General features: G+C 38.8%; 3 protein-coding genes across 5 annotated transcripts; 1 reads left to right on the top strand and 2 right to left on the bottom strand.

Moving 5' to 3' along the window:
• The first annotated feature begins 420 nt into the window (after window positions 1-420).
• Window positions 421-14,070, top strand: cdhr2 (cadherin related family member 2). The gene is made up of 30 exons (XM_085381831.1): window positions 421-460; window positions 753-809; window positions 892-951; window positions 1,055-1,194; window positions 1,289-1,342; window positions 1,426-1,515; window positions 2,000-2,089; window positions 2,181-2,303; window positions 3,310-3,456; window positions 3,705-3,780; window positions 3,855-3,964; window positions 4,864-5,079; window positions 5,206-5,355; window positions 5,480-5,641; window positions 5,740-5,801; window positions 5,887-6,130; window positions 8,231-8,470; window positions 8,575-8,644; window positions 8,728-9,312; window positions 9,402-9,476; window positions 9,605-9,654; window positions 9,746-9,897; window positions 10,108-10,204; window positions 10,304-10,392; window positions 10,506-10,577; window positions 10,759-10,894; window positions 11,887-12,008; window positions 12,094-12,207; window positions 12,307-12,384; window positions 12,715-14,070. Exons 2-30 carry the CDS (start codon window positions 755-757, stop codon window positions 12,890-12,892), a joined length of 3,837 nt encoding a protein of 1,278 aa, XP_085237957.1. The 5' UTR covers window positions 421-460; window positions 753-754; the 3' UTR covers window positions 12,893-14,070.
• Window positions 14,071-14,620: 550 nt separating this feature from the next.
• gprin1 (G protein regulated inducer of neurite outgrowth 1) lies at window positions 14,621-16,919 on the bottom strand. 2 transcript variants are annotated; one of them, XM_085381853.1, is made up of 2 exons: window positions 15,078-16,919; window positions 14,621-15,011 (listed from the first exon to the last, which is right to left on the bottom strand). In XM_085381853.1, exons 1-2 carry the CDS (start codon window positions 16,917-16,919, stop codon window positions 14,649-14,651), a joined length of 2,205 nt encoding a protein of 734 aa, XP_085237979.1. In that variant the 3' UTR covers window positions 14,621-14,648. The 2 variants fall into 2 exon arrangements, with proteins under 2 accessions (XP_085237979.1, XP_085237970.1); XM_085381844.1 differs by having other exon boundaries at window positions 14,621-16,919.
• Window positions 16,920-19,089: 2,170 nt separating this feature from the next.
• adirf (adipogenesis regulatory factor) lies at window positions 19,090-20,024 on the bottom strand. 2 transcript variants are annotated; one of them, XM_085381875.1, is made up of 3 exons: window positions 19,946-20,024; window positions 19,719-19,781; window positions 19,090-19,277 (listed from the first exon to the last, which is right to left on the bottom strand). In XM_085381875.1, exons 1-3 carry the CDS (start codon window positions 20,022-20,024, stop codon window positions 19,174-19,176), a joined length of 246 nt encoding a protein of 81 aa, XP_085238001.1. In that variant the 3' UTR covers window positions 19,090-19,173. The 2 variants fall into 2 exon arrangements, with proteins under 2 accessions (XP_085238001.1, XP_085237991.1); XM_085381865.1 differs by having other exon boundaries at window positions 19,925-20,024.
• Between the last annotated feature and the right edge of the window lie 111 nt (window positions 20,025-20,135).

A 20,135-nucleotide genomic window follows, 5' to 3' on the forward strand; every position in this document is an offset into this window, starting at 1 on the left:
TTCAAGTAAAGACTTGTTTATATGAGGTCATTCTTAATTTTTATATCTTAATTATTCAAGGTTATATATATATATATATATCATCATCATCAAAGTGTAAAACTGCCAACCAAATTTTTTAACAGCTGAAAATGAACTAAACTGTCTTTACATCTTTTTTTTAAATGTATGTAAAATTACTTAAAGCTTAATGCAAAGTTCCAAAGTAGGTTTTTAAAAAATAGTCAAAATACGGTGTCCACTTTTTTAAGTTAATATAAGGGGACAGCAAAAATGTAAATGTTTGAGGTTTCATATTATAAAAAGGTTCTGCTGTGTTCTCTCTGTAAACAAAGATTTCCAGGTGTTTTCACCACCTGCTATGCCGTGAACAGTTTGGGTGTGGCTGTAATAACAATTGGCTGCTGAATTTCAGCCTACAAAAATCAGGACAAGAGCTGCGTACTACCAGCGTCATCCAGTATGTGATTCACCTTCTTATATTTCTGTTTGCATCATGACATTTAATGATTTTGTTGTTTTTCTAAAGATTAAATTTTTTTTTTGCCTCAGCTAGAATTTGCGATTAGAACTAATAACTAGTAAGGTGGTCAGTGTAAAAACCAATAACTGAACATTGTCATTATGAACCTGTTAGCATACTGATAAGTGAACTGAGCAATTGTCTTTAAGGTTTTACCATTTCATGGTGACACTAAGAACAAAAATCAAATATTTGCTACTTTTATAAAATTGTCTCTTTTGATTCGCAGGCATGGAGCGGATTGCAGGAAGCATACTGTTATTATGCCTGATCAGCCTAACTAATGGTGTGTGTTCATTTGATGTTTGATGATTCATTTTTGCTTTTCTTATCTTCATGTCAACATTTAATCTTCAAATCTTATGCAGCAAATAGCAGTCCTGAATTCACCGAACTTGTTTATGAAGTGTGTGAAGACACCCCTGTTGGTATGTTAAATTTGTTTTAACTTCTTTTTTTTAAAACATGTTTGTAATATGTCTCTTTTGCCCATTTTCTTTTAATATATGTTTCCATGTTGTTGTTCTTCAGGTCAACCGGGATTTACTATAACTGCATCAGATCCAGATGGTGACAGACTGACTTACACACTCATTGGGCCCAATGCTCAAAACTTCAGAGTTGAAGAATCTACAGGGGTTGTATCTGTTGCAAGGCCTCTTGATAGAGAGGTGTGGCAGACATAGAGCAGCGACCCTTTATTGGAAAAAACACAATTTCGGTTAAGCATGTGCACTTATACATTTGATCAATTCTCTCTTCTAGATTTCTCCAGGGTATTTGACACTTGAAGCTGGTGTTTCCGATGGCCCTAATTATGTAAGTGACATCTAACTTAGTAAAATTTATTTCTTTAATGCCAGTTTGTCCATTATATTCACAGAGTGCATCATGTGTTACAGAGAACCGGAGACTTAACCATAATATTACTTGATGCCAATGACAACGCACCCATCTTTCAGAGGCCTTCTTATGACACAAGTGTTCCAGAAGTAAGGCAAATATATTTAAATGAATTACTATACAAATGGTTTTGTGATTTTTTTTTCTGTCACAGCATCTTACTTGTTAGTAAATAATGTCCATTTAACCATTTCATGTTGCTGTGAGAGAAAAGCATTCTTTGGGGTTATTCTAGCTCAGGAGGGAGAGCAGGTCATCTCCTAATTGGAAGCTTACCGGTCTGATCCTTGGCTGCTTCAGGCTGCATGCCAAATATGCTAACCCCAAGTAGCTCTCTGATTCATTCATTTGAGTGTGACTGCACTGCAGCATAGGAAAAAAGTATTTGTATGAATGGGTTGCATGTTTTATAAAGTGTTTTGAGTGCTCAGATAGAGTAGAAAAGTGCTATGAAAGAAGCAGTCCATTTACCACTGGCTCATCATCAAGGAAAAAATAAACACAATCATTTGTTTACGAAGTGAATAATTTCTGTTTTTATAATTCTGTTTTGTTTTTCTGTTTTATCAACAGAATACTCCTGTAGGCACAACTTTGTTTAAAGCATCAGCCACTGATGCTGATACAGGAACTGCTGGCATTGTTACATACGCCATTGATGAAGTAAGCTTCCTTTAGGAAAACATAAAATGTAATGATATTCAATAGAGGTGTTCCATGAACCTGTAAAGCACTGTTTACCTGTTTTTTCCAGGTAATCCCAAATGATGGGTTTAGTCTGTTCAGCATTGTAAGAGAAAGTGGTGATGTCAAACTGATCAAGCCCCTGAATTATACCTCACTGAGTACTTACTATCGGCTGAAGATCAATGCCAGTGTAAGTATGATTGTTCAAGTTTAAACATGCGTTACCTTATGATACTAATATTGGTTAAAGAAAAGTGTAAATAGCAAAGGTTGCCCTAACGTTAAAGCAGCTTTGTATATTCTTGTGGTTCCTAATTTCTTAAAGGAAAAGTTTGGCATGTTGTGAATTTCCCTTCCTTGTATCTGTATCAGCCAGTCTTTTGTTCAAATGCTGCTTTTTATTTTTACATTTTAGATTGTGGATAGTAGATAAATAAATATAATTAAATACATTGTAAATCATTAAATTATAATAATTAAATAAGTACACAATTTAAGTGACCTTTAGTGTGATGGGTTGGCAGTTTTGTGACCTTTAGACTGCTACTGGTTTAACGAGAAGCACGCTAGCTGTTTCCTTCTGCTTTGGTTCTTTGACCCACTCTGGTGCTGCTGAAACATCATAATAAACAGATATATGACTGGCTCCATTTTTCTTATATAACTGTTTGATAAGAAATCGATTAGAGATGTTTCCAAAACAATTGAAACATAACTTTATATGTGTCCTCCTAAATAAACCTGCAGCTAAGAACACTAAAACAACTAACCGCTAACGTAACATAACACACGGGGGCATATTGTAACATCCAGAGTCAGATTTTTGTTTGTTAAGCAGTGAATTGCGCTGTTATTTACTCCTAATAAGAAAGTGTAAATGAAGCTAGAGCATTCAGGCATAAAAAATTATGTTGCTTTGTCAGTTTGATAAAGAGAAATGATGAATATTCACTATTAATTTAATTATGTGAAAGTCACAGTCACAAGCCTTTGCTTATTGTAACAGTGGTCATACTATTTACTTACTTTGTTTGTTTTTTATAATTTGATAGCCCTGTCAAAAGTGAATAACACATTTTCAGCATCTTTGAGTTTAGGTGTCATGTTTATCTGTTATATTTAATCTGTTTTAATGTATTCTAGATTTATCTGATCATCAAAAAAACTAAGAGATTTTTAAAAATGTTTTCTAACAGGATGGTGGAGGCAAGTGTCATAAATCTGATACAGAATACTTGTCGAGCACTGTTTATTCCTTCGTTACTGTTGAGGATGTCCCAGATCTTGACCCTCAGTTCATCGGCGTTCCCTATGTTGGAAGTGTTAGAGAGCATTCACCTGTGGTGAGTGCTGCTAAACCTGACCAATGATTTCAAAGAATTATTGTAAGGCAAACAAAGATTTTTCTGATAGTACAATATATGACCCAGTGTATACAAAGACTTTGACAACTTTTTGTTACAGTTTGTTTGTTACTATTACCACACTTCTGTGGTAATAGAAGGCACTGAGCCTGCTTTGAGTTGACATATTTTTTATAAAAGACTTTCAAATGCTTCACATTTCATAAACATTTTCTTTCCTTTGATAGGACACATCTGTGCTTAAAGTGACTGCTGTGGACCCAGACATAGGAGTCAGTGATGCAATCAGCTATAGCATTGAAGGTAAGCTACAGTATTTTTTTTGCTTTTAGCTTGTGAGTGGTAGTATAATATGTAATTTCCACATTATTTTACAGAGTCATCAGAAGCTGGCCTGTTTAAAATCTCAACCAGTGATGGTGTCATATCTGTACTGTCAGAAATTGACAGAGAAGTTATTGGTGACACTGTAACTCTGACTGTGAAGGTACATTTTTATTTCATTGTCAATTTCCTTCTCTCTGTGTGTGTTACTACAGTAAGCTTGTCCATTAGTACTAACTAAAGTTATCACATGAAGTTCATACAGATTACAGCACATTACAGTTTCACTGTGACCAAACTGAGCTTTCTCTGACATTTTTCAGTCACTCATTTTTTAGTTTTATGTATTAAGATTTAAAGGAATAACTCAACATTTTGTCAAGACTTAACACAGAACAAGACCACTCCCTAGAATCATTATGACGTATTGACCAGCAAGTATAAAATTCTCTTATCTTAATAAGACCTAGCAGCAATGAAAGGCAGGTTGAACCTCTCTGTGTAGCACCAGAAACTTCCTTAAAGACGGAGCGTCTTTAAGAACCCAAATCAAAGGTTGTTTTTACAACTCAAGCAAACATGACATAAACTGTGATAAGACCATTTTGAAGGTTGAGGAAGACAAATCTTCACAAAACTCATGAAACTAATGGTGACAATGTTTTCTCATTGTTTTGGGGGGATTTTTTTTTTTAACTTTGCATAACAGTTTTTCACCAAAGCTGCACTAGTAGCAGTTTTTGAAGGTGTTTACAGTGACCTTAGAGAGCACATTCAAAATACAGATGGGAACTGGTGTGAGCAGAATGGGAGGCTGAGCTCAGGGTCGCTGAAAACAAAGAGCAGATGGTGTCATGGTGGAACCCACCATTACACAGGAGCAACTTCTCAATGATGCAAGAAAACCCCCCACAAAAACATTTATGATCTTCTTCTTTAGACCATTTAATTTAATATTATTATTATAATTAATCATAAAAAATATTAAATATTAAATATATTTAATCTTTTTAACAATATCTTGAATATTGAAAAAATAAAATTCATTTTGGCCTATTTAAGGCCACTGAGTCTAAAGAAAACATCCACGGGGTTCGTGCCAGCGTCACAACAACTGTGCAGATCAACATCCTTGATGACAATGACAATAAGCCAGAGTTTTACAAGTGTGGAGACTCAGGGGACGACTGTGTAACAGCAACTGAATTCACTGGTGAGATCTTGGAGCACTCACTGGGATTTATTAACATCGGCATGACTGTCAAAGATCCCGACAAGGTAAGGAAACAGACCATTCATCATCTATAGGATGAGGTCTCCAGTCCCCCCCCCCCCCCCATCAATATCAGCTCTGTGTAACATTATGGATCAAACATAAAACTTTTGGGTCCTGGGATTTTACAGATTTCCAACACTCAGCTAATCTTGGATGGAGAGGACAAAGCCGTGTTTTCTGTGGAACCTCAATTTACCACTGTAGACAGCATCGTTCAGATCATGATCAGGCAGCCCGAAAATCTGGATTTTGAAAAAAAACGGCAAATGACTTTGCAGGTAAAAATGTAATTAAAATAAGCCATATATATACATACAAACCATTGCATGTGCCAATACCACTCATGTTTGTGACTTTTAAAACTCTTTACAATTCCAATGAGTTGCTCATATCATGGTGCAGGTGACTGCTGTAGATCAATATAAACCCGCCTTCAGCTCCACTGCTCAAGTCACTATAAACATCAAGGATGCCAATGACAACAGTCCAACCTTCAAACAGGACACATACAGGTTAAATGTGTCAGAGCATTCACCCATTGGGACAGAATTGGCCATAATCACCGTAAGTTCCTTGCAGTCTGAATTCTCTCTCAGACATCCGGAGCTTTTATTCTTTTGTTTCAGAAACTCTCACACGTTGTTTTGTTTTCTCTCTTTTAGGCAGATGATCCAGACACAATGGATAAAGGCAACCTGACATACAAACTTTTTCCCGACAGCATGTACGTCTTCACTTGTGGCCTGCTGCAGTAATTCTGTCTTTGTCTTGCACGCAACACCTCTCCAACAGTCTATGCTATGTTTCAGATTACCTTACTTTGACGTGGAGTCACGCACAGGCAAAGTTTATGTGAAAAGCCAAGAGCTCCTGGATCGTGAGCTCAGATCTCTGTATACAGCGACCCTACAGGCCAGAGACACAGATGGCAAGCCTGGCTCTACAGTACTGGAGATCACACTGACTGACATTAATGACAAGCCTCCAGTCATGAACAGAGATTCTTACGTGGCTTTTGTTAGAGAGGGCCAAGAGCTTGAAGTCAAAATAGAGGTAAGTTTGGCAGGGTGAGCACTAAGGACAATAGCTGTCAAATTAATTTTGATTAATTTATTTTTTTCATTTTGGGGGGGAAAACAGCAGCAGGTGGTGGTGGTGGGGCTATCAAATAATATTGTAGTATAGTCTTTATATGCATTAATAAAGGCATCCCCATTGGCTGGCAGGAATTAACTGCTTAAAGGCAATGACTTCAATTCCATTCCATTCAATTCAACTTTATTTATATAGCACCAAATCACAACAACAGTTGCCTCAAGACTTCTCATACATACATTTACTTATCACTTCTACTTTGAAGAGCCTAGAAGACATGAACACAAATAACAGGTTTCATGTTGCTGAAAAATGAAAAGCGCTTTATTGTGCATGTTAATGTTGGTAGGCAGAGACAGCAAAAAGTTCATGAGGCTGCAGCTATGGTCATAATTTTCAAAGTGAAGGGTTTATATGGAACAACAGTCACACTGTTAGAAAAAACATCTTTAAAAAACCAGTAATATTCCGGCAGCTGGGCGCCAAAAAACAATACCATAAAATAACAGAAAATAACTTACTCATAAAAATACGGTTATTTCCAGTAATGAAAATACAATTTGTTGCCCTAATTTTACATGGGATTTTGCTTTTTTCAAGTGCTTTTAAACATTAAATTAGGAACAATTTAATGTGATTAAACAATGAAATTACCTATAAACAAGGTCAATGAATGCGGCAATATGAATAATGATACTTAAATGTACAGAAATATACAGTTAAGAGTTGGTTTAAATAATAATGGATTGCATTCATATAGCGCATTTTGAAACCCTCAAAGCGCTTTACAATTCCACTTTATAATTCCCCTCTGGCCATCACCAGTAGGTGGTAGGTGAAGTTTCTTGCCCAAGGACACAATGACCGAGAGTGTCCGAGCCGGGGCTCGAACCGGCAACCTTCTGATTACAAGGCGAACTGCCAACTTTCTAAAAAAAGTTTATAAGAATAATTTTATATATTTTTCCATAGCATTACATTTGAATTTAACAGTCCAATCTTTCAAATAACGGACAAATATTTGTGAATGTATTTTAACAATCTAAATATGCATATGTACAGACAAATACATTTAAAAAACAAGAAAATTGTGTTTTATTACATTACAGTAATTTTACGTTAATTTACATTTGAAATGTGAAATCACAGTCTATTGATGCAGATTTAATGATATTCTAGAAGAACAGTACAAAACTGTAAAATACACAGTAAAATACTTTTATATTAGGATTTTTTTTTTTTACAGTGCATTGTATCTGACCTTAAACTCTTAGTTCAGAGCTTTTTAATAACATATATATATTTTTAAAATCTGCTAAATTCCATTAAAATTAAGAAATATGGATTTAGCATATGTATAAGAGTCTAGTGAAGTCTGATCCAAACATACATTTCTGGAGAAATTTGCATCACCCAATATCATGGCCTGTCATGTGACATGAAGAAAGTGTGTAGCCAGGACTAAAATATTATTTTAAAAAAACTTTCCAAGAAATTGACAGGGAGTTATAATTTTCAAATGCATACACAGTCAAAACATGTCATCATAAATATGAAACATCACTTTTAATTTAAAATAATTTAAATGTGACTGAAATAAATTATTAATTATTAAGGAAAATATGCTTGGTATAAACTAGATGTATACCAATCAGGTACATTTCATTTGACCAGATTCCAATAAATGTTTTACACTGTTTTACACAATGTAACAACATTACATCAAAAATGTACATTTAATCAAATGACTTAACCCTGTCAAGGCTGATCCATGAAATCATTTCCAGAAAATTGTATTTTTTTGAAACTGGAATGTTTGTTGGACCTTCTGACAAATTATATTAAAAAAGAAATTACATTTCAGGTTACATATATGAGGTTTTGGTCAATATTGTACTTTTGTAGCCTTAAAAGTTTATACGATACATGGCATTACTGGATTAAATTCAGCATTTGGCCATAAATTTTGTTTTCAGGCTTTATTGCATTTTTGCAGTATCAGCAAAGAAAATCATCTTCCTAAAAGTGTCTCTTCTGATGTTTCTCTGCTTTGGACAGGCTACTGATGGAGATGAGCCCAATACTCCAAACAGCCAAATTGTGTATGGTATCGTGTCAAGCACATACAGTAAGAACTTCACTATAGACCCTGAAACCGGTGTTTTGACAAACCATGTTGAACTGGATCGTGAGGCCCTGGATCCAATGCTGGAAGGGGAGATTAAACTTGTAGTGACTGCTACAGACCAGGGTGAACCCCCGCTATCCACCAATGTCACAGTTACCATCAATGTACAGGTAGGTATTTTAGCAAGTTGACAGTACCAAGTTACAAGAGATGGTATAAATGCTGGTACAGCTGATGACTGCCAGTGTTTCTTCTTCTTTATGATCCATTTCAGGACATCAATGATAACACGCCAACAATTTTTGCCCCATCTTACAAATTCTCTGTTAAAGAAGGAGAAAAAGGCAAGTATTTCACACCGCAAAATGTTTTAAGTGTTTACAACTTAACTTGTCAGGGTTTTAATTCATATTTATCATTCATTCAGGTGCATTTGTTGGCTCTGTTGAAGCTGAGGATTTGGACCAAACAGCAGAGTTTAATCGCATCTCTTTCAGCATTGTCGATGGGAGCTTTGGGAACTTCATCATTCGAACCTTCGCTGCCACAAGAGGTTTCATGGGAAACATCACTGTGGACCCAGACATTGAGCTGGACTATGAGAAAGGCCCCAAAAAGTTTAATATGAGGGTAGAGGCAGCAGATCTGGAGTCAAATAAAGCTACAGTGATGGTGGACGTAGATGTACTTGATGTAAATGATGAGCGACCTGAGTTCACGCCAATAGCATCTATGACAGTGAAGGAGAACACCACAGTAGTGGAAGCTGTTGGGAGTTTTAAAGCGGAAGATAAAGACGGGAGTCATTCTCTGGTCTTTGAGCTGGAATCCGTCAAATGCAGATGCAATAACACCCTGGATTTCTGTGACTTGTTTGTCCTGGATCCAAACGGAGAGGTCAGGGTCAACCCTAAGTTCACGGTGGATTATGAAAAATGCGACCAGGCGATTGTAGAGGCTCAGGTGGTGGACATTAACACAGAGAAGGGATATAACAACAGCGCCACGACAGGTCAGTAATGGGTTGTTTGCTGATAATAAGAGTAAGCCATTAAAACAAACAGCTTACATAAAAACTGGTTCACTGTCATTTCTCTTCAGGCCTAATGGTGATCAACATTGAAGACATCAATGACAATGCCCCAGAATTCATTTTCTCAGACAGTCAGGTGTTTGGTGAGTCCTCTCAGAATAACCAGTCGTCTGCAGTACTTACCAACAGGGCCACGTTCTTTCACATATCGCCCTAAATTTTTAAAACATTATATGAGTCCAACGCTGATTTTTTTCTTCTTCTTTTATAGTTGTGGTGTCAGAAAGTGCAAGCAAAGGGACATCAGTTGCAGGGGTCACTGTGAGTACGACTGAAAAGCAAAAACACCTGACCTCATTTAGGCATGTTAACGATGCATGAAGCATGATGCTCTACTTCATGTCTTTCATAGGCTACAGATCGTGACAGTGGCATAAACAGTCAGATCGAGTTTAAAGTGACAGATGTGAAATTCCAAAACACCAACAATGAAATAAGTGACAAGGGGGCACTGTTTGAGGCTGTCACCACACAGCAAAATGACCGCTATGTTGGGATTATTCAGTGAGTACAAAATCGTCTCCTGCAGTCACAACTCAGTCTGCTCTGGTTTTTCTCACAAGTGTCGGTGTTTTTACTTTTACTTATATATTTACATTTATACTCGAGCAGGGATAATAGGAGCCCATGCACGTGTTGTTTTTTCCAAAATGATATTGTCATGGGTGCATTTTTATGGTTCTTATGGGTGTGCTTCCCTTCAACTATCCACAGATCTACACAGACACTTGATTTGACACTGAAGGGGAAGTATTTGGTAACAGTCTCTGCGACTGATCCCGGCGGCCTGTCCTCTAGCACCGTGCTGGATGTAAGTGACGTGGGATTTGCTTACCCTGTGTTGTATATTGAAAACAGGCTGTAAAACTTGCAGCACACACCAATGTTTGCATTCTTTTTATAACTGCAGATTTTCACAGTCGATGAATCCTACAAAGTCGAACTCAGGTTTGCAAATAATCAGATTGAGGTTGAAAAAAAGCTCAGTGAGATCAAGAGGTAATGTCTGAATCATTAGTAAAGACTATATCTGATCTAATCTGCTAATTTTCATTCAGTCACCACTTAAATCTACCCATTTTCTTCCCCCCGTCATCTTCTGGGACTCTTAGAGCACTTATGACTGCCACTAAGGCTGCTGTTGAAATTGTTGCTCTTAGGCCTTACAACAGTGAGACATCCAGGTAAGTTCCCTTTCATATCTCCTTGCTTACTCCTATGCTTTGTTTTTCCTCACTAGGTGGTGCAATTGCACATGTAGACAAAATGTCAATGGCAGCAACTCCAGGTTTTAGGTTTTAAACAGCTGAAATGTGTTGATTTAATTTATGTGTATGTGTGTGTGTGTTTTAATGGTTCTCTCAGGGCTACAGAGAAAACTATTGTGGTAGCTTATTTTGTCTATGCCAATGGAACGGCCCTTACCTCTGTTCAAGTGGAAATAATGCTCTCTGATGCGGAACACTTTCCTAAGCTGATAGAGCTTGGGCTAGATAACATTGTAAGTACGGTTTTATTTTTTAAACACGGCAAAAAAACCCAACTATTTTTCTGCCTCTTCTTTATATCTTCTTGGTCATTTTGTCATCATTTTTTTTATTCTTCTTTTTTGATAAATTGCTGTTGGCAGTCTAATACAAAGTATTTCAGAGTCAGCACAGGGGCAGGGGATAGTTCACTGATTCTTTTCACCAAGTTCAATGTGTGCTCCAACAAGCACTCTGGCTCCACCAGCAGGTTAAATTCAGAATTGTTTCATGTGTATCACTTTTAAAAAACATGCCTAATTTTCAATAATTTAGGATTTATATTTATTAAATATTAAAAGGCATTTGATTTCCCATAAAGGTGGATCACGTGATCTTCAGAAACAGCCGTAACTACGTTGAGATTAATGACTCAGTGTATGTAACATTACAGTGTATGTAAGGGATGGTGCATTTGAATTATATTGGCTATATGGAAAAATTACTTATATTAAATTACTTTAATATCAGTGTTGACCCCCCCCACCCCCCCAAAAAAACATCAATAAAAACCCAAAAAAAATGTAACTGATTTTTTACATGTACATTTTTTCATGGAATTTTATTACGTAAGTACAATGTAAAATGCTACATTTAATGGAATCTTGTCAAATGAAGTCACATTTTTTAATTATTTGAATAAATAAACCTTTTTATAAATTTTATATATTACAGTTGCATTTTACTCAAAATTATTGCTTTGTGTATATTGAGGGTGTAAAAACAATTTTTTAATGTAGATTTAGAAAAGTAAAGTAAAATAGATTTTACAGGGATAAAGACATTTAAAATCTGGTTAAAGGAGACAGCAGTAGCAATCCCTTTGGTTCATTTTACAAAACAATTAACTCCAGATTAGTAAGAGGTCTGATAAGTCTGATCAGTATTAAAGGACATGTGAAAATTGTGAGGTTAGTATAAATATAATCTACATATGAAACTCGAAACCTGAAACCTCTGTTTTTAGGGGACTGCTCCCGAGGAAGAAAAAACGGTGGACACAGTAAAATATGTCCTGCTGGGGATTGTGGCAGGCCTTGTCATTGTACTTCTTGTCCTCACCACTTCACTCCTCTGCACTCGCAGAAAGTAAGAAAATGTGATACCTATGATTTCAAACAACTATGACCAGCAGGGAGTCTGTGTACTGACCACTCATCATTCCACCCTACAGCTACAGAAGGAAGCTTAAGGCTGCTAAAGCTGCAGAATCTGCATCCAGTATGAATTATGACAACCAGAAAAATGGTCTTATGCTACCTGGAACCAACAAGTACACTATGGAAGGGTGAGGAGACAAAACCTTATTCAGATAAATGAAACAGGCAATGGTATGAAACCTAATGTATAAGTTTGCCTTCTAACATGTGTCACTTCTCTCTGATAGTGCTAATCCTGTGCTCAACCTGAACATCGACACAACCATCGAGTTAGAAGAGAGCAGCTCTGATGATGACAAACACAGGTAAAACAAAAACAACAAGGAAACAAAGAACCCTGTCTGTAAATCGGTCCACTGCCTACAGAGAGCAGTTACTGGCTTGATCAACACAGTTTGATAAGGTGGCTCACGGTGAAACGCAGCTGCGCTCACCACTCTGTAGCTGTGCTGGTTAATAAACCGGGATGATTTCCAGGTGAACATTTTGCCACAGAGTGCCCACTACAGCATGTTGTGACAGAGCTGGCTCTGTGCTTCCAGCAATGCCATGTGATTGTTGTTTTTAAATCAAAAACCTTGAAATGATCATTTGTTCATATTGTCTCCCTCTTTCTCTTTGTTTTTCCACCAAAGCCATCTAAGCTTCAACTCCGACGACTCTGACTTGGAAAGTGCTCGACATCCGAAAGAGGATCCACCAGGGTACACTGAGACTTTGCATGAAGCACTGACCCTGGCTGACCAAAACCAAAGCACTGACAACCCCCTCATGGGGTACAGCAACCCTGTATTTGACACCACAGATTTGTAATGTAAATAGTGAAGGCCAGATGCCTCAGCTAGACAAATGTAGCTTCTTTGTAATCAGGCATACCAAATCAAACTTATTATATAGTTCTTGATGAAGACTTCATCTTCAAATAGCCATTTCTGTATTACAGATTTAACTTTGAAGCCTAAACACCCTTTACAAGCATAAAACTGAACCAAAAGGGGGATCCTATTTTGTGAAAAAGATCTAATTGTATAAAAGTGTAATGATTTCAAAGACCTTATTCCAATCCAGTCAGAGAGCTGAAGTATGCGAACTGCTTGTTTGCTGTAGCCTCATAGTTTGTACATAGGTATGAAAGTGAAATCAATATCGATGGCCTAAAAATATCAAACTCTTCCTTTATCTTTCTGTAGAGACAGTTTCAATCCATGCAGTATAAAAAAATGAATAGCAGCAGTGGTTAAACACACAAACTTCTTGCTTGATGCACATGTGAATCACTTTATTTTTGTTATTATAATAAGCAGTGGTTTAAAAAGGGTTTGAATTGCTTTTGAAAGAAACTGTTTCTTAAAGTTATACCAACACAGAAATCAAGAAAAACAGATAAATTAAAAAAAAAAAGGTTTCAAAATGTCAGTGTATGAATGAAACCCTTATTTATAACTATGTGTCTGACAAAATCTCGCTCTCTCTTTCCCTGTTTTAATTTGTCAGTGTTTGCTATGAAATTCTTGATGAAGAGAAAAAAAAAAACTCATGCAGAGTGACTTCCAACAAGCAGCAGATTGAAAAGATTATTCACTGTTTACTGACACCTAAATGAATGTAACACAAGTGCAATCCATGAATAAATTCTGATCCTTTGAATGTGGACCTGAAGTTAATGCTGGTGAACACGGACATTCACTGACACTGTAACAACCGCTTGTTTAAAACACGCTTAAAATCATTGCCTTCGCATAATTTACAACAGGATCACAGATTATGGCATTAAAATACTGTGAGCACTCATGACTAAAAATACCCTGATATCAGGAGTCATTACTTTCCTCGAAAGGTGATTGTACGCGTCATCAGTTTTTTTGTCTTTTTTTTTTTTTTACACTTTTCACAATACAAACAAGTCAAAACACTGCCAAATCTAAAGCAATATATAAGACATACAAAAGCCTGCACTGACAGTAGAGACTCCTCTTACAAAGAGATCAAGGCAACACTTAATCGATTTAAATATCCCCCAGGCCACCAGGTCACAAATCACACTCAAAACCTGTCATTACACTATCATCTCTCTCTCTCTGTCGAAGCTTAACAAGCTTTTTAGCAACCAGGAGAAAAGCTGGTTGCCATGGCTTCACATTGTGTGAGGTGAGTGGAAAAAACAACAACAAAAAAAGCACCAACAGCTAAAATGAGTCAGTGGATGGTTTCAGCGAAAAACACTAAAGGAGGAGAGCCAGGCTGATGATGACGCTGACGCATCGCTCTCATTTCCCCAAACGTCCATCATCACTCTGTCGGTGTGTGCAGAGAGATTTGTGAATAAAATACCAATCAGCGAGGGTGGGGTGTGTGGGGGATAAAAAGAGAAATCATAATTTATGGCTGCTTTCTCAGCGGTTAATGCTTCTCGGCGCAAACTTCATATTAAATGCTTTTGTGCTTGCTTGTCTTGAGCGAAGGTGTGAATTCTGTCCTTCTTTTTCTCACACCATCGAGACGACGTCATTCAGTGGATGCACTGGATAACAACCACGTGTATCAGATCCCATGTAAACTTTCTCTCCTGTCACTCAGTGGTATGAGCTCTGGAGCAACAGTGTGGCTGCTGCATGTTCTCCATTAGCAGGCGGAAGGGGTTTCTTCTGCGTCGGCCCGCTTTCCCATCATGCTCCCCTCTTCTCCCTGCACGACCCTTACCTGAACCCCCCTGGGCTATCTCGGGGGTCAGGGGTGTAGCTGTGGGGTTGAGCGGAGGAGGCGGTGGCATGGAGGATTGCCTCTTCTGCTTCTTCACCTGCTTCTCCAGGTGTTTCTGGATGGCAGAGCCCAGCACGGCTACTTCCACCACAGCTCCGTACACCTCCCACGTCATCCCCTTCTCATCCCAGCTCACCTCCTGCACTGGCTCCTCGCATTTCTCCTCATCTTTCTCCTTACAGTTGATTTCCTCCTTTGTGTTCTCTTCAACTCCCTCCACCTTTCTCTCTTGGGTTACTTTCTCCTCTTTCTCCTCCATCACCTCCTCTTTCTTTACCTCTTTCTCCTCTGTCGCCTCCTCTTTCTTTTCCTCTTTCTCTTCCGTCGCCTCCTCTTTCTTTTCCTCTTTCTCCTTCTTTGCCTCCTCTTTCTTTTCCTCTTTCTCCTCTGTTGCCTCTTCTTTCTTTTCCTCTTCCTCCTCCACTATCTTCTCCTCTATGCTAGGCTCCTTCATGACCTGAGGGAAAGTCATAATCGTGGGAGTTCTCGGGGTCATGGGTGCGGTAGCGACAGAGCGAAATTCCACCTGCTGACCCACCTGCAACTCAGCATCTTTAGTCTCTGTGCCCACAGCCCCACATTTTCCAAAAGAGGTGGGGAAATAGAAGGCCTGGTCCCCCTCAGGTGGGGTCATGGGGCTGGTGGCCACAGACTGACACTGTACTACCTCCAGGCTCACCTGTGTGCGGATGTTATGGCAGCCAAAGGGAGCCGGTGATTCAGGGATGGGGGATTTTTTTGCAGAAACAACTCTCTCTTCTTCACGTGCATCTTTGTTTTCGACCTCTGACTGCTCGGATCCTGTGCATGTTTTCGGATGTTCGCTGACAGCAGCAGAAGGTACTTTAGTTTGTGGATCGTTTGTGCTCCTGTGAACACTTTCACTGAAGGACTTTCCTTCCTTCCTCTTTATATCACTGCAGCTTTCTCCAACCTCATCTTCATCTATTTTGACCATCTCCGGTTCAACAGAATAAAAAAACGACTCAGCCTCGTCCGTTTCTTCCTCCTCATTGTTGCCATACTGGGTCACCAAGATTGTAATGTCTTGATCCATACTTCCCATCCTCTGCTGCTTACACTGCTGATTGCTACCCTCCACACTTACATGTGCGCCTATTAACTCAGCATCCACTCCATTGGTGGAACTCTCAGTCATCTCCTTTGATGTAGTAAATTTTAAAGTTTCAGTTGTTTCTGACACAGCATCTGCTGAAACTTTTTTCTCCTGCTGACCAGTCTCCCTCTGCTCCTCATTCTTTTTCACTTTCTCGTCCCTTTGCACTGGCTCTCTCCCGATAACCTCTGGGAAAGCCATGCTATATGGGGATTTGGGGGTCATGGGGGATGTGGCGACAGAGCAGAACTCCACTTGCTGACCCACCTGCAACTCTGCATCTTTAGTGTCAGTGCCCACGGCTTGAGGTTTCCCAAAAGAACTTGGGAAGAAGAAGGAATGGCTGCCCTCTGGAGGAGTCATGGGGCTGGTTGCTGCCGAGCAGCACTGGACCACCTCGAGGCTCACCTGTGTGCGCATGTGGTGCTGCCCAAAAGGGGCCGGGGAGCGTGGGTCATAAGGGTCTGGAGTTGATGGGACAGCAACTGAGATTTTCTCAATTCCTGCATCTTTTCCTCTGTTGAGATTTTGATCTTCAAAGTTTTCCTCTTGAATTTCAGGTTTTCCATCTCCATCACTCAGAAACTTGATCGTCACCTTTGCATCGTTATTTGTAGCTGCTGTCGTTGTTTTATTGTGCTCTTCTGTTGCAGGCATGGCATCGATCTGTGTGCAGTTTTTAACTCGTTCAGTGTCTGTTAGGTCAGCATTGCTATAATCCCCCCCTGAAAGCACTTGATCTTTAGATATTAGGTTTTTCTCTTTCTCCTCAACAGAGCTGACATTCCCCTGTAGTGCCGGCTGATAGTCCCCTTGAGTGGTTGACTCTTGACTCCTGTACAGTTGAGGTCCTTCAGGCGCAGCAGTGCTATCTGAGCCTCCCGGACGCCCCCCATTATCCGTCTTCTCGCAAGGCTGGTGGTCCTCCGTGACACCTCTCATCTCATCCTTAAGGCTTCCCATTCTGTCTCCGCATTAAAGGGCTAGAATTACCTGCAGGAATAACACAGCAGTGTGAAAGTGTCCGCGCAGTTAATCATCGGGAACAAGCACAAGCACAAGCACAAGCACAAGCGGAAGATAAAAATATTCTGTCATGTGATACGAAACAAAATTGATATTATTCAGTTATTCAAATAGACACAGGAGCATCACTGCTACTACTTGATCAGAATTGTTTGCACACTTACTTTAATATCGCAGGACTATCTTTTTAAATACTTTAAAAAGAGACAAAGTCAAATCTTCATGCCCAAAAATATCTCATTATCAGCTCCTGTCTGAATTCTATTCTAGTCCATAATTACATAACACAAACAGCGTGCACATGAATTCAGAGTTGTTTTCAAAATGTAACTATAAAACAAGCATGATTACAAAAGGAGATCTCAGAAAATTAGGACATACCTCAGCAGTCTAAAGTCAGGCTGAAGCCACTCCACAACTCTTCTTCAGATTTGGGTCAAACATTGCAAATCTCAGCACCGATTGCGACAAACATCTGTCCGTGCATCTCCCCCCGGTGATTGATGCTGATTGCAGTGGCTACAGGTTTGTCTCTAGAAGAATCTATCTTAGGCAATCCTCGCTCTTTAGGCTGTGGCTGTGTCTATTGAAAAGCTTCACATTTCCAGTTTCCCTGGAAACCACGGTCGGGTTTCTGGCAGTGAGTGGTAATGTAATGGCAAAATCTCTCTACAGCTCTCTAATCAGCAGTAAATCATAGTAATTAACTTCAGGTTCTCATAGAAACACAATGGCAGCTACGTGCACAGAGATAAACCTGTGAACTGGCTAATCTGGAGAAATTTTAAAGGAGGCATAAATTGGTGATAAAACTCTCACGTCATTACAAATGATCATGAGGGAGGGAGGGTGAAGTATGCAGAAGTGGGATTTCTCTTAGCAATAATGAAGCAGGGTTTTGAACTAAAACAGCAGTGTCTGTGTGTGTGTGTGTGTGTATGTCTGCATGTACATGTGTGCGTCAAGGCCACATTTGCCCGTTTGTTTGTTTAACAGAATCTTAAGCTTAGTAAAAAAGAAAAAAAATAAATAGATAAATGCTTAAAACATGTCCTACTTCAGGAAGACAGATGATCACAGGCTCATTACAGGACTTCCAAAAAGTCTATGCAAACTCAAAGCTTGTGGAGAACATCAGAGAGATATTAGTAACAGTGGTTGTTCTGCAGCATCTGTACATGAAAGACACAACAGAGAATTTAAGCTGAAGGAGCCTGGAAGCAGCAGCTTCGCCTCCCACACAAACAAACACTTGTAAATCACCAAGTATTTTATACTCATTCGTCATTCCCCTCCAACCTCCCTGCTTTGCGACACATATTTCTCTAGAGCCTCTCTAATTCTGCTTGCCTCTAGTGATTGAGTGGGACATTTCTTTCTTTTTTTTTTTTTTTTTTTGAGAATCTCTAACCGACTTGCTTGTAGCATGGCAGTGGGCTGCTGCGGCTTGGCCAGAACACTGTGTACTGACATAAGTATTCTCGCCGTTAATTCGAAGGCTGCCACAGAGTTCTGTTGCTTGGCAACCACGTAGTGGGATGCAGGGGAGGTGTGCTGCTGAGGACCAAGGTAGACGGGCTCTGATCACACTCTCATCAGGGGCCATCAGCCTGCCAAAGGCCATCTTCTCAGCAATGTGTTGGTAATAATGATGACCGTGGTGATTCACTGATGAGTGCGCTCCACAGAGCAAAAAAACAGGATGCATCATAGATACCGTGCCTGCAGAGCAACTAACAGTGTTAAGTCTCCTGAGTGTGGCAGGATATCACATTTTACGAACCCGTAAGAGGTGTTGGAATTCATTTATTTCGCAAAAACAGGCAGAAAGCAAAAAAGAAAAAGAAGAAAAAAAGCACAAATGGAAAATTAGAAAAGACAGTTTATAAACATTTCTTCTGGAATGTTAGCTACGTAAAGCCATATGTCTCTTTCTCTCTATATATGTATCTATATATATATATATATATATATATATATCTATATATCTATATATATATGTATCTATATATATGTATCTATCTATCTATATATATATATATATATATATATATCGATAACTATAGTTTATATCTTTTTAAAAATAGTTTATATGGTTTGCATAATTCCATCCCAACAGTTTCCCCTGCCTGAAGGGGGTGATCAGACAAGTTGGCTTAACTTTCAGCTACAAGTGTCCATTCTTTAGGGATCATTTAGATTCCATTTTCTGCCCAAACTCCTTGATGGTGTCCGTGGCCTTGCCCGCAGCTTTTCCTATGGCTGCTTGAGTCTGCCTGCTGGTTTCTTCAGCAGCTTTGATAAGTCAGAGCAGAACAGAAGAGAAGTAAGCTAAGCAACAAATCCTCTAATATTCAGCTAATATTCAACTGGATAGAGTTGAATAAAAAATATTCAACTAATATTTTCACAGTGCATTCATTTGTATGATTGTCAAATATGATATTTCTCCACATTTCAAATTTTTCTAATAACCCGAGGAATTATTTCTAAAACTAATTTTAAACAATATAAAATTTGCATTTTATTCATACTGTTATAATAATTCCAATATTTCTATTTTGACTGCATTCATTTTTACAATTCATGTTTCCTTTTAACTGCTCTGCTTTTATTAGCAATTAAACATCTAATTTGGCAGTAATATGACTGACAGCTTGTGTCTGCCATCCATGCCTCAGTAAACACCAACTAATTACAGTATATGATGCTAGAAAGAAGGAATGTGCGCCTTACCTTTGTTGACTGTTTCTTTGGAGGAGTCTGCCACCTGCTGCACGGCTTCCTCAGCTGCCTGCACTGGAAACGCATCACAGGTTTTTAAAGTGACTGACAGCTTTTAAACTTCATTTTACTGCAAAATCTCTTAGAAAGAAAAATAAAATGCTGTATTAATTGCAGTACAACTCTTTTGATTCCAGGTCTGATGTCGATCGTATCACCTTGTAGCCACCGGTCTGTACCTGCAGTGTCTGTGACTCCTTTAGCGGCTGAGTGGCTCGTGCTTTTCAGGCCCTCAAAGGACTTCTTGAATGATGCCATGGCTCCTGTCTTTGTCCCTGCAGCTTCCACACACCCTTCTGACCTGAGAGCGGCAGGAGCAGCTGTTTAATACCCTCGGCTTGAGCCCGGCACCACCGAGCCTGCACGTTC

Source organism: Rhamphochromis longiceps, linkage group LG2 (assembly GCF_057381845.1).
Source record: "Rhamphochromis longiceps isolate RC_006_pf linkage group LG2, R_longiceps_female_GT1.1, whole genome shotgun sequence".
NCBI classification, from domain to species: Eukaryota; Metazoa; Chordata; class Actinopteri; order Cichliformes; family Cichlidae; genus Rhamphochromis; species Rhamphochromis longiceps.

Coding starts and splice junctions, on each gene's coding strand:
- cdhr2 (XM_085381831.1), top strand. CDS start 755: ATGGAGCGGATTGCAGGAAGCATACTGTTATTATGCCTGATCAGCCTA. Junction 3,965..4,863: donor CTGTAACTCTGACTGTGAAG/GTACATTTTTAT, acceptor GGCCTATTTAAG/GCCACTGAGTCTAAAGAAAA. Junction 9,655..9,745: donor CATCAGTTGCAGGGGTCACT/GTGAGTACGACT, acceptor TGTCTTTCATAG/GCTACAGATCGTGACAGTGG.
- gprin1 (XM_085381844.1), bottom strand. CDS start 16,919: ATGGGAAGCCTTAAGGATGAGATGAGAGGTGTCACGGAGGACCACCAG.
- adirf (XM_085381865.1), bottom strand. CDS start 20,024: ATGGCATCATTCAAGAAGTCCTTTGAGGGCCTGAAAAGCACGAGCCAC. Junction 19,782..19,924: donor TACAGACCGGTGGCTACAAG/GTGATACGATCG, acceptor ATGCGTTTCCAG/TGCAGGCAGCTGAGGAAGCC. Junction 19,278..19,718: donor CAAAGAAACAGTCAACAAAG/GTAAGGCGCACA, acceptor GACTTATCAAAG/CTGCTGAAGAAACCAGCAGG.